We start from the raw sequence: 14,361 nt of genomic DNA, 5'->3' as shown, positions 1-14,361 counted from the left end.
ACTACAGTTGTCTATGTAAGATCAAGGCAATGTATTGTCAGTATTGAAAAGGTGACATCCATAGTGTACAGTACAACATGTGGGGTGGTCTAAAAGCAAACGGGGAGCTCAAAAGCATAAATTGTTATGGGACCCAGAAAAAGTGGGGTAGGACTCCAATTTTTTAAAGTGAGACAGCTTTATTTTGTCATTGCAATTTAGATTTCATTTTGAACAACCCCCACCTAAATCTAACTCTCTGCACGTGTTACACGTCTTGCACCACCAGCAGTGCAACATGGTTTTGCCTAGATGCTTGCTCTTTTGCTTTACTTCCAAACATGAATCAGGCCCAATATTCTTATGAATGTGTAACACAGCAAAAACATTTGCACCTATCAGATTTTCTACATTGACAAATAAATGTCTATATTTCATTTCCTCTTTATTGCAGAACTCTGGCAAAATGGATGAGAATGAGTTTGTCGCTGTGACCAGCACAAACGCAGCCAAGATTTTTAACTTGTATCCCCGAAAGGGAAGGATTGCAACCGGCTCCGATGCTGACCTAGTTATCTGGAATCCAAAAGTGTCAAAAATTATTTCTGCCAAGACCCATAATCTGGTAAGAACTGCTCTACATATTCTCTTTTCTGTATGGCTGTGTATTTCTACACGGACTTTGGGGAGAAAAAGCATGAATAATACTATTAAAAAAAAAGTATTGGAAAGAGAAACGGAAAAAAGAAAAAAAAATGCTTTATTCTATCCTTTGTCGGTTTACCACTGTCACCATTCTGAGAACTCCAATTATCCATTTGATGAAATTAGGATCAATGGACCTGATTCATAGCTGTACATTAATGCAATGTCATCTGTAATCCTGTACGGTGGATGCGCGGAAATATGCTAATACTGCAGCTGCCCCATCACGCAGCCGCCCCAAATACGACATTGATGCACTTGCAGTCAAGACCAAAGAGAGCTTGCCCGGGCCCTACTTATGTCAGGGGTGTGGCCTAATCACGGAAGTTTGACCATGCCCCTCTTAAAAAAAATCCCCACTATTTGTGTGCCAATATGAAGTGTGCGGAGTGCGGGGGGTGGGGGTGGGCGGGGGCCGTGAGCCCTTTAGCCAGGGGCAGATCCGGGGGGTGGGGGAGTGCAATCAGTGTGATTGCTAATTCCTATCTGCTTCCAGAGGACACTGCTGTACTCACCCTGGATCCACCGCAGCCCAGTACAAAGCAACATGTGCTGGGCCAAGGAGAGAGGCTGCAGCTGGCTGACATATGAGAAGGGGCGGAGTAAGGGTGGTGCGCGGACCCAGATCCGGACACTTCATTATCTGTTTGTCAGTTCAATTCAATATATTGGGGCAGATGTATTAACCTGGAGTAGGCATAAGGAAGTGATAAACCAGTGATATGTGCAAGGTGATAAACACACCAGCCAATCAGATTCTAACTGTTAATTTACATATTGGAGCTGATTGGCTGGTGCCTTTATCACCTTGCACATATCACTGGTTTATCACTTCTTTATGCCTACTCCTGGTAAATACATCTGCCCCATTGTCCTTTGTAGTGGCCTTTTAAACTGTTGGAACTGTTGGATATCTATGCATGTACAGTATATATAGATGGTTACTCTTCAAGGAAAGGGCTAGTAGTGGAAGACAGAATTATATACTTGAATGAATATAACTAAAGGTTCTAAAGTATACATGGACCTGTTGATTTCTGGCAGGCTGTTGAACTGAACATCTTTGAAGGGATGGAATGCCATGGGGCCCCAGAAGTCGTTATAAGTCAAGGACGGGTTGTGCTGGAAGATGGAATCCTCTATGTGAGCCAAGGATCCGGGCGCTTCATCCCAAGGAAGACATTCCCTGATTTTGTGTACAAAAGGATTAAAGCCCGAAATAAGGTAAGAACAGCCGGAATGATGGTCCAAATGTATTAAGCCTTAACAAGTGATAAAGTGGAGATGGGTAACGAGTGATAAAGTAGCAGCCAATCAGCTTCCTAACTGCCGTGTCACATGCTGTGGTTGGAAAATGACAGTTACTGTAGGAGTTGGTTGGCAGGTCATTTATCACTCTTTGGGGTTATGCAGATCGCTAAACCGCAATGACCCCGTTTCCGGCACCAATACACGCGCTGTGGCTGCAGGGGTCATCCACAGTTGCTGCGACCGCAATTAAATTGTGGTCGCAGCCGCTGGGCAGGCCGTTCTGCATGCTGTGCGGCCTTGCCCTGCAATGTGCGACCCCCAGCATGCGAGATGAAGGATTGCAGATTCTGCTTTTTAGCAGAATTTGCAATCCGTACTGTATAACCCCCTTTATCTGTATAACCACTTTTATCTGAAGGCTTAATACATTTGGGTCTATATCTCATATCTAATTCATGATTTCTCTGTGCTTACATAAAGGTGTAGTGTTGTGGTGACTGTGAGGAAAAGTGAGGTATTCTGATGGCAGATAGTGCTGCACAATGCCATATTTTCACCCATTTATTCACATGTATGTACAGATGTAGCCATGCTCATCTATCGTCCGTGTGGCGCGTAGTACAAAAAACTACTCGCATTACGTTTGCCTGCGCCTTGTCGCATGGTGGTGTATTCAGTCACAGTGTAATGAATTAAGTCTTCATCAGGTGCAATACCAGTGTTCATCCACCAGTTGTCGCTTTTGAAAACCACCATGGGATTTATTTACTCATATTCGTGTTTGTGCCGATTTGATGGAATTTTAATCTCGATTTTTATCAGACGTATTTTACTGCAACTTTTTGAATCCATTTTCGCTAATTTACTAAGCTGCCGAGTTTTCTTGTTTCGTATGTTCCGATGTCGATGTGATTCATATTGTCGGGCACTGTTTTACGGGAGTGATGATTTACACACTGCCGGACATAACACAGTGAAGCCCGGCCGGATCAGTGAGATCCGTGCAGGGCTTCATTGTGTACATTATGAGTAGTGTTTAAAGAGTTAAATCTAGAAAAAATAAATGCGTGGGGTCCCCCCTCCTATGTATAACCAGCCTCGGGCTCTTTGAGCCGGTCCTGGTTGTAAAAATACAGGAAGAAAAATGCGTAGGGTCCCCCCATATTTATACAACCAGCACCGGGCTCTGCGTCCGGTCCTGGTTCAAAAAATCCGGGGGGAAAAAGATGTAGGGGTCCCCCGTATTTTTTAAACCAGCACCGGGCTCCACTAGCCAGAGAGATAATGCCATAGCCGGGGGACACTTTTATATAGGTCCCTGCGGCCGTGGCATTACCCCCCCCCCCCCCAACTAGTCACCCCTGGCCAGGGCTCCCTGGAGGAGTGGGGACCCCTTAAATCAAGGGGTACCCTCCCTCCAGGCATCCAAGGACCAGGGGTGAAGCCCGAGGCTGTCACCCCCCCCCATCGTTGGGCGGTGGATGGGAGGCTGATAGCCTTTGTGTAAAAATAAGAATACTGTTTTTTTGTTGTAGAACTACACTGAAGTTGCCGCCAGGGAATCAGGAAGCGCCACGTCATGGCGCTCTCCTGATTGACAGGCTAGGAGCGCACAGCCAATCAGGAGGAGCGCACTGGCTAGAATGGAGGAGAGCGCTCCTCCATTCTACCCAATGATGGAAACTTTGCGGTCTGCTGTAAACCGCGAGGTTAATTGGGGTCACTCTTGATTTAAGGGTCTCCACTCCTCCAGGGAACCCCGGCCAGTGGTGACTAGTTGGGGGGGTAATGCCACGGCCGCAGGGACCTATATAAAAGTGTCCCCCGGCTGTGGCATTATCTCTCTGGCTAGTGGAGCCCGGTGCTGGTTTAAAAAATACGGGGGACCCCTACATCTTTTGTCCCCCGTATTTTTTGAACCAGGACCGGACGGAGAGCCCGGTGCTGGTTGTATAAATATGGGGGGACCTACGCATTTCCCCCTCTGTATTTTTACAACCAGGGCCGGCTCAAAGAGCCCGAGGCTGGTTATGCTTAGGAGGGGGGACCCCATGCAATTTTTAAAAAACATTTTGAACCTAAACGCACGCACGCCGCGATCACACACAGACCTGGCTTTATAACTATGGGTAGCGGGAGCATATCCTCCTGCTACACGACCCTGTAGTGTCTCCCGACCCCCGTCGGTGTATACCCGGCAGCCGGAGCCTCTTACTCCCGCTGCCGGGCCGCTGGCACCGTTAAGCTCCCACAAGCATGAAGCATTCACGGGAGCATGCGTACGCACGTACCCGCGAATGCCACATCATGGTGTTTCTATGTACCGCAATGCAAACGCATCGCAGGCAAAGATGTAAAACGGCACATTTGTATGAGAGTGTTATCTTTATGAGACTGAGGGGCAGATGTATTAAGCCCGTAGTGATAAAGTAGTGATAAGTGCAAGGTGATAACACACCAGCCAATCAGCTCCAATATGTAAATTGACAGTTAGGAGCTGATTGGCTGGTGCGTTATCACCTTGCATTTTTCACTGCCTTATCACTTCTCCAGGCTTAATACATCTGCCCCTGAGTTTACTGTACTACTTCCTAGGCCTCCCCATTGCTTTAATAGGCAGCCTCCCCCACCACTAATCTCACCTCTTGTGAGACCCGTGATTTCAGACTGGGTGTACCGCTTACTAAATGACAAACACAACACGGCTAGTACACTACTGAATATAAATGAATGGCTCATGCTGTCATTTACTAAGCAGTACACCCAATCTGTGAAATCACAAGTCTCACATGGGTGGGAATGGGACTGGGATCGGGGGTGGGGGAGACTGCCTATTAAAGCAACGGGGAGGACCACAAAGAAGTATAGTAAATGCAGTCTCATAAAGATAACACTATCGTAATTTGAAAAGTCACACTTGTATATTTGTGTAAAAAGTGGCCCCTCCATTTCTTTCTAATTTTGACTGTATATATGTGTACATGTCTTAGTCGGTGTACAAGGTATGACAGAACTTGTTTTGGGAAAATTAGAAAAAAACTTTGGATGCTACTTTTTACTAGAGATGTGCACCGGCAATTTTTCGGGTTTTGTGTTTTGGTTTTGGGTTCGGTTCCGCGGCCGTGTTTTGGGTTCGAACGCGTTTTGGCAAAACCTCACCGAATTTTTTTTGTCGGATTCGGGTGTGTTTTGGATTCGGGTGTTTTTTTCAAAAAACCCTAAAAAACAGCTTAAATCATAGAATTTGGAGATCATTTTGATCCCAAAGTATTATTAACCTCAATAACCATAATTTCCACTCATTTTCAGTCTATTCTGAACACCTCACACCTCACAATATTATTTTTAGTCCTAAAATTTGCACCGAGGTCGCTGGATGGCTAAGCTAAGCGACCCAAGTGGCCGACACAAACACCTGGCCCATCTAGGAGTGGCACTGCAGTGTCACGCAGGATGGCCCTTCCAAAAAATACTCCCCAAACAGCACATGACGCAAAGAAGAAAAAAAAGAGGCGCAATGAGGTAGCTGTGTGAGTAAGCTAAGCGACCCTAGTGGCCGACACAAACACCTGGCCCATCTAGGAGTGGCACTGCAGTGTCACGCAGGATGGCCCTTCCAAAAAACACTCCCCAAACAGCACATGACGCAAAGAAAAATTAAAGAAAAAAGAGGTGCAAGATGGAATTGTCCTTGGGCCCTCCCACCCACCCTTATGTTGTATAAACAGGACATGCACACTTTAACCAACCCATCATTTCAGTGACAGGGTCTGCCACACGACTGTGACTGAAATGACGGGTTGGTTTGGACCCCCACCAAAAAAGAAGCAATTAATCTCTCCTTGCACAAACTGGCTCTACAGAGGCAAGATGTCCACCTCATCATCATCCTCCGATTCATCACCGTGTACATCCCCCTCCTCACAGATTATCAATTCGTCCCCACTGGAATCCACCATCTCAGCTCCCTGTGTACTTTGTGGAGGCAATTGCTGCTGGTCAATGTCTCCACGGAGGAATTGATTATAATTCATTTTAATGAACATCATCTTCTCCACATTTTCTGGAAGTAACCTCGTACGCCGATTGCTGACAAGGTGAGCGGCGGCACTAAACACTCTTTCGGAGTACACACTTGTGGGAGGGCAACTTAGGTAGAATAAAGCCAGTTTCTGCAAGGGCCTCCAAATTGCCTCTTTTTCCTGCCAGTATACGTACGGACTGTCTGACGTGCCTACTTGGATGCGGTCACTCATATAATCCTCCACCATTCTTTCAATGGAGAGAGAATCATATGCAGTGCCAGTAGACGACATGTCCGTAATCATTGGCAGGTCCTTCAGTCCGGACCAGATGTCAGCATCAGCAGTCGCTCCAGACTGCCCTGCATCACCGCCAGCGGGTGGGCTCGGAATTCTGAGCCTTTTCCTCGCACCCCCAATTGCGGGAGAATGTGAAGGAGGAGCTGTTGACCGATCAAGTTCCACTTGACTTGATAATTTTCCCACCAGCAGGTCTTTGAACCCCTGCAGACTTGTGTCTGCCGGAAAGAGAGATCCAACGTAGGTTTTAAATCTAGGATCGAGCACGGTGGCCAAAATGTAGTGCTCTGATTTCAAATGATTGACCACCCGTGAATCCTGGTTAAGCGAATGAAGGGCTCCATCCACAAGTCCCACATGCCTAGCGGAATCGCTATGTCTTAGCTCCTCCTTCAATGTCTCCAGCTTCTTCTGCAAAAGCCTGATGAGGGGAATGACCCGACTCAGGCTGGCAGTGTCTGAACTGACTTCACGTGTGGCAAGTTCAAAAGGTTGCAGAACCTTGCACAACGTTGAAATCATTCTCCACTGCGCTTGAGACAGGTGCATTCCACCTCCTTTGCCTATATCGTGGCCAGATGTATAGGCTTGAATGGCCTTTTGCTGCTCCTCCATCCTCTGAAGCATATAGAGGGTTGAATTCCACCTCGTTACCACTTCTTGCTTCAGATGATGGCAGGGCAGGTTCAGGCGTTTTTGGTGTTGCTCCAGTCTTCTGTACGTGGTGCCTGTACGCCGAAAGTGTCCCGCAATTCTTCTGGCCACCGACAGCATCTCTTGCACGCCCCTCTCGTTTTTTAAATAATTCTGCACCACCAAATTCAAGGTATGTGCAAAACATGGGACGTGCTGGAATTTGCCCAGATATAATGCATGCACAATATTGCTGGCGTTGTCCGATGCCACAAATCCACAGGAGAGTCCAATTGGGGTAGGCCATTCTGCGATGATCTTCCTCAGTTGCCGTAAGAGGTTTTCAGCTGTGTGCGTATTCTGGAAAGCGGTGATACAAAGCGTAGCCTGCCTAGGAAAGAGTTGGCGTTTGCGAGATGCTGCTACTGGTGCCGCCGCTGCTGTTCTTGCGGCGGGAGTCAATACATCTACCCAGTGGGCTGTCACAGTCATATAGTCCTGAGTCTGCCCTGCTCCACTTGTCCACATGTCCTTGTCCACATGTCCGTGGTTAAGTGGACATTGGGTACAACTGCATTTTTTAGGACACTGGTGAGTATTTTTCTGAGGTCTGTGTACATTTTCGGTATCGCCTGCCTAGAGAAATGGAACCTAGATGGTATTTGGTACCTGGGACACAGTACCTCAATCAAGTCTATAGTTGGCTCTGAAGTAATGATGGATACCGGAACCACGTTTCTCACCGCCCAGGATGCCAAGGCCTCAGTTATCCGCTTTGCAGCAGGATGACTGCTGTGATATTTCATCTTCCTCGCAAAGGACTGTTGGACAGTCAATTGCTTGGTGGAAGTAGTAAAAGTGGTCTTACGACTTCCCCTCTGGGATGACCATCGACTCCCAGCAGCAACAACAGCAGCGCCAGCAGCAGTAGGCATTACACTCAAGGATGCATCGGAGGAATCCCAGGCAGGAGAGGACTCGTCAGAATTGCCAGTGACATGGCCTGCAGGACTATTGGCATTCCTGGGGAAGGAGGAAATTGACACTGAGGGAGTTGGTGGGGTGGTTTGCGTGAGCTTGGTTACAAGAGGAAGGGATTTACTGGTCAGTGGACTGCTTCCGCTGTCGCCCAAAGTTTTTGAACTTGTCACTGACTTATGATGAATGCGCTGCAGGTGACGTATAAGGGAGGATGTTCCGAGGTGGTTAACGTCCTTACCCCTACTTATTACAGCTTGACAAAGGCAACACACGGCTTGACACCTGTTGTCCGCATTTCTGTTGAAATACTTCCACACCGAAGAGCTGATTTTTTTGGTATTTTCACCAGGCATGTCAATGGCCATATTCCTCCCACGGACAACAGGTGTCTCCCCGGGTGCCTGACTTAAACAAACCACCTCACCATCAGAATCCTCCTTGTCAATTTCCTCCCCAGCGCCAGCAACACCCATATCCTCCTCATCCTGGTGTACTTCAACACTGACATCTTCAATCTGACTATCAGGAACTGGACTGCGGGTGCTCCTTCCAGCACTTGCAGGGGGCGTGCAAATGGTGGAAGGCGCATGCTCTTCACGTCCAGTGTTGGGAAGGTCAGGCATCGCAACCGACACAATTGGACTCTCCTTGTGGATTTGTGATTTCGAAGAACGCACAGTTCTTTGCTGTGCTTTTGCCAGCTTAAGTCTTTTCATTTTTCTAGCGAGAGGCTGAGTGCTTCCATCCTCATGTGAAGCTGAACCACTAGCCATGAACATAGGCCAGGGCCTCAGCCGTTCCTTGCCACTCCGTGTGGTAAATGGCATATTGGCAAGTTTACGCTTCTCCTCCGACGATTTTAATTTAGATTTTTGAGTCCTTTTTTTACTGATCTTTTGTGTTTTGGATTTTACATGCTCTGTACTATGACATTGGGCATCGGTCTTGGCAGACGACGTTGATGGAATTTCATCGTCTCGGCCATGACTAGTGGCAGCAGCTTCAGCACGAGGTGGAAGTGGATCTTGATCTTTCCCTATTTTTGGAACCTCAACATTTTTGTTCTCCATAGTTTAATAGGCACAACTAAAAGGCACCTCAGGTAAACAATGGAGATGGATGGATACTAGTATACTTATGGATGACGAGTGACTGACGACACAGAGGTAGCTACAGCCGTGGACTACCGTACTGCGTCTGCTAGTATAGAGATGATAATTAATGATATAAAAAAAATATATATATAACTACTGTAGCTATATATAATATAATGACGGACCTGGTGGACACTGTCAGCAGACTGCTAAACTACTAGTATGAAGAAGATAGAAAAAAAAAAACCACCACAGGTAGGTAGGTATACAATTATGGACGAGTGACGACACAGAGGTAGGTACAGCCGTGGCCTACCGTACTGCGTCAGCTAGTATAGATAATATACTAAATATATTACTACTGTAGGTATATAATATAATGACGGACCTGGTGGACACTGTCAGCAGACTCCTAAACTACTAGTATGAAGAAGATAGAAAAAAAAAACCACCACAGGTAGGTAGGTATACAATTATGGACGAGCACTGACGACACAGAGATAGCCACAGCCGTGGACTACCGTACTGCGTCTGCTAGTATAGATAATATACTAAATATATTACTACTGTAGGATTATAATGACGGACCTGGTGGACACTGTCAGCAGACTCCTAAACTACTAGTATGAAGAAGATAGAAAAAAAAACCCACCACAGGTAGGTAGGTATACAATTATGGACGAGCACTGACGACACAGAGATAGCCACAGCCGTGGACTACCGTACTGCGTCTGCTAGTATAGATAATATACTAAATATATTACTACTGTAGGTATATAATATAATGACGGACCTGGTGGACACTGTCAGCAGACTCCTAAACTACTAGTATGAAGAAGATAGAAAAAAAAACCCCACCACAGGTAGGTATACAATTATGGACGAGCACTGACGACACAGAGATAGCCACAGCCGTGGACTACCGTACTGCGTCTGCTAGTATAGATAATATACTAAATATATTACTACTGTAGGTATATAATATAATGACGGACCTGGTGGACACTGTCAGCAGACTCCTAAACTACTAGTATGAAGAAGATAGAAAAAAAAACCCCACCACAGGTAGGTAGGTATACAATTATGGACGAGCACTGACGACACAGAGATAGCCACAGCCGTGGACTACCGTACTGCGTCTGCTAGTATAGATAATATACTAAATATATTACTACTGTAGGATTATAATGACGGACCTGGTGGACACTGTCAGCAGACTCCTAAACTACTAGTATGAAGAAGATAGAAAAAAAAACCCACCACAGGTAGGTAGGTATACAATTATGGACGAGCACTGACGACACAGAGATAGCCACAGCCGTGGACTACCGTACTGCGTCTGCTAATATAGAGATGATAAAGATGATAGAGATGAAAAAAAAATAATATAACACTACTGTAGGTAAATATTTATATAATATAATGAATGACGGACCTGCTGGACACTGTCAGGAGAATGCGTTTATACTATAGAATAAAAAAAAAAAACACCACAGGAGTGTTTAACTTTTTCAGGCAGACAATATACTGGTGGTCACTGGCAGCAAAAGTGTGCACTGTACTCCTGCTATAACTGCACCCCAGTCTCCCCACAATTCAGCTGTGTGAGCAGTGAGCACTCAGCACAGTCAGATATACATAGATGATATATCATGCAGCACACTGAGGCTGAGCACAGATATGGTATGTGACTGTGTATCGTTTTTTTTCAGGCAGAGAACGGATTATAAATAAAACTGGTGGTCACTATCAGCAAAACTCTGCACTGTACTGTTTACTCCTAATGCTCCCCAAAATTAGTAAATCAAGTGTCTCTCTAATCTATTCTAAACGGAGAGGACGCCAGCCACGTCCTCTCCCTATCAATCTCAATGCACGTGTGAAAATGGCGGCGACGCGCGGCTCCTTATATAGAATCCGAGTCTCGCGAGAATCCGACAGCGGGATGATGACGTTCGGGCGCGCTCGGGTTAACCGAGCAAGGCGGGAGGATCCGAGTCTGCTCGGACCCGTGCAAAAAAGGCTGAAGTTCGGGCGGGTTCGGATTCCGAGGAACCGAACCCGCTCATCTCTACTTTTTACACAGATATACAATACAATTGTGTCTTCTGTGGGGTCAAACCCCAGCTCATGGGCATGGTAACCATCGGCGATACCACTATGCCAAGAGAGCCTTGTAGATCGGTGACTGACACCTGCAGTGACATAGTGATGTCGCTTCTTGTATTTTTTTTTTTTATAGTGCTCTGTGTCCCAACTCTATTGCTGATTGTAATTATTTTTTTTCTTTTAGACAGCTGTGTAGAACTCTGAACTGTGCTTTTCTTTGTGTGCGTCGGAGACGCTGAGCAAATGTTTATGTGTTCACATTTCTACTTAATGTAGGGATCATTTTATACACCAGGGTTACTTTCAGTTGTAAGGCATGTTGTCATTAGGTGCCTGCCATTCCGGTGATTTCGTACTCCGCCCTGCAGAAGTAATGTATTAAAACAGAACAACTATATTTAATGTGCACTGGCCACATGTCAGGGCTTGCTACATTGTTCAGTATTGTAGTGCCATATCCATCCTTTGCTATTCACACTGTACTGTAGTTTTCATTAGTGGAACAATCGCCACCCAGTGGTGAAACTGTGTATTACATGCTGTGGATCCTCTTGTGTGATGGAATGTGTGCTGTACGGTTAGTGTGATTGAAGGTGTGCTGTGCGGTTACTGGTATGGAAGGTGTGCTGTACGGTTAGTACGATAGAAGATGTGCTGTATGGTTAGTGTGACAGAAGGTGTGCTGTATGGTTAGAATGATGGATGGTGTGCTGTACGGTTAGTGTCACAGAAGGTGTGCTGTACAGTTAGTGTGATGGAAGGTGTGCTGCACGGTTAGCATGATAGAAGGTGTGCTGTATGGTCAGTGTCATGGAAGGTGTGCTGTACGGTTAGTGTGACAGAAGGTGTGCTGTATGGTTAGTGTGATGAAAGGTGTGCTGTACGGTTAGTGTGACAGAAGGTGTGCTGTACAGTTAGCATGATGGAAAGTGCTGTATGGTTAGTGTGATGGAAGGTGTGCTGTACGGTTAGTGTGACAGAAGGTATGCTGTACGGTTAGTGTGATGGAAGGTGTGCCGTACGGTTAGTGTGATGGAAGGTGTGCTGTACGGTTAGTGTGATGGAAGGTGTGCTGTACGGTTAGTGTGACAGATGGTGTGCTGTACGGTTAGCATGATGGAAAGTGCTGTATGGTTAGTGTGATGGAAGGTGTGCTGTACGGTTAGTGTCACGGAAGGTGTGCTGTACGGTAAACATGATGGAAGGTGTGCTGTACGGTTAGGGGAACGAAAGGTGTGCTATATGGTTAGTGTGATGGAAGGTGTGCTGTACGGTTAGTGTGCTGTACGGAAGGTGTGCTGTACGGTTAGTGTGATGGAAGGTGTGCTGTACAGTTAGTGTGATTGAAGGGGTGCTGTACGGTTAGTGTCACGGAAGGTGTGCTGTACGGTTAGCATGATGGAAGTGTTCTGTACGGTTAGTGGGATGAAAGGTGTGCTGTACGGTTAGTGGGATGGAAGGTGTGCTGTACAGTTAGTGGGATGGAAGGTGTGCTGTACGGTTAGTGTGATGGAAGGTGTGCTGTACAGCTAGTGTGATAGAAGGTGTGCTGTACAGTTAGTGTGATGGAAGGTGTGCTGTACGGTTAGTGTGATGGAAGGTGTGCTGTACGGTTAGTGTGATGGAAGGTGTGCTGTATGGTTAGTGCGATGGAAGGTGTGCTGTACAGTTAGTGCGATGGAAGGTGTGCTGTACGGTTAGTGTGGTGGAAGGTGTGCAGTACAGTTAGCGTGATGTAAGGTGTGCTGTGCGGTTACTGGGATGGAAGGTGTGCTGTACGGTTAGTGTGATGGAAGGTGAGCTGTACGGTTAGTGCGATGGAAGGTGTGCTGTACGGTTAGTGTGATGGAAGGTGTGCTGTACGGTTAGTGTGGTGGAAGGTGTGCAGTACAGTTAGTGCGATGGAAGGTGTGCTGTACGGTTAGTGTGATGGAAGGTGTGCTGTATGGTTAGTGTGATGGAAGGTAAACTGTACAGATGTGTCCTCTTACATCCTTGCTACAGTCATGCTAAACACCCTTTTTTGCGTGTTTTTCCGCAAAATGCATATTAGACACAAAATAATGTAATAGGACGCACAAGCAGCTTCTGTTGATTAAAGTGATATGCAGCAAGCCTATATTCTGTGTGTAATTGCGGCTCTATCTGTATCCGAAATGCCACGTTATGGTGTTTTCCAGTAAAACACTGTAGCACAGCATTTTGTATGCAGTTGCAGTCACACACAGAATATAGGCATGCTGCATATCATTTTAATCAGCAAAAGCTGCTTGTGCGTCCTATTACATTACTTAGCGTCTAATATGCATTTTTGCCGAAAAAAAAGACGCTCAGCGCTACCGAGTCACACGGCACTCACGCGTTATGTGTAATGCGACTTTTAGTGCACGGCGCAAAGATGTAAGAGGACACATCTGTACGGTTAGTGTGATGGAAGGTGTACTGTATGGTTAGTGTGATGGAAGAAGTGCTGTACGGTTAGTGTGATGGTCATTATGTAACACAAAATCACCTGTGGCCTCAGGAACTACACTGCAAGCTACTGTATAGGCAGAGCGGGCCTTAGCTATAGGCAGGCTAGGTGATTGCCTAGGACATCCAAGCATGTCTAGGGGCATCCAAGCATTTCCCTGCAGTATCTCATGCTGGGAGGGACAGCCTGCAAACTAACTGTTACTTTCAAAATGTATTCAATCAGTACTTGTATACACTGCTGTTTACATTTGTCAAAGAGAATGCGCACTGTCCCTTAAAGTTCCTCATGCTGGGAGGGACAGTCTGCAAACTAACTGTTACTTTCCAAATGTTTTCAATCAGTACTTGTATACACTGCTGTTTACATTTGTCAAATAGAATGCACACTGTCCCTTAAAGTTCGTTAAACTCCCTCAAGATGCTTGAATGCCCCTGACTTGTGAGAAGACAGCAGAAGCCTGGTAACTGCAATTCCTGGACATGTGACATTTTCACTGACTATATAAGGTTATTACTGGATGACGCCTTATGATACCACATGTGTATTTTTGAAGACTGCTCCACATATATCTGACATCACCTATACTGCTTGTGAACATGGGGGAGGGGGACACTGCGATCCTGTGTGTGACCCTTATCCCTGTGCAAACCCCAGGTGTCTGCAGATACATAACATGGGCAGTGTTCTCCCCACACTCTATTTCCTAGTCAGTCCATGCCGTAAAATTCCCCTGTCATCCAGTACTAGTACGTGGTAAGTTGCGTTGCGCTATTTCTATATGAAACATCAGTGCAGCGTGACTTTCGGACAC

At 46.2% G+C, this 14,361-nt stretch overlaps 1 protein-coding gene across 2 annotated transcripts in view; it reads left to right on the top strand.

Moving 5' to 3' along the window:
* DPYSL4 (dihydropyrimidinase like 4) overlaps positions 1-14,361 on the top strand; it is a 56,354-nt gene that overhangs the window by 31,281 nt on the left and 10,712 nt on the right. For both annotated transcript variants that reach the window (XM_063962180.1, XM_063962179.1), the window contains exons 11-12: positions 434-604; positions 1,729-1,908. In XM_063962180.1, coding sequence (XP_063818250.1) covers positions 434-604; positions 1,729-1,908 — 351 coding nt within the window. The remainder of the gene's footprint in view (positions 1-433; positions 605-1,728; positions 1,909-14,361) is intronic.

This window comes from Pseudophryne corroboree, chromosome 3 (genome assembly GCF_028390025.1).
Source record: "Pseudophryne corroboree isolate aPseCor3 chromosome 3, aPseCor3.hap2, whole genome shotgun sequence".
NCBI classification, from domain to species: Eukaryota; Metazoa; Chordata; class Amphibia; order Anura; family Myobatrachidae; genus Pseudophryne; species Pseudophryne corroboree.
Note: the sequence above shows the minus strand (reverse complement) of the source record. Positions and strands in the feature narration are given on the sequence as shown.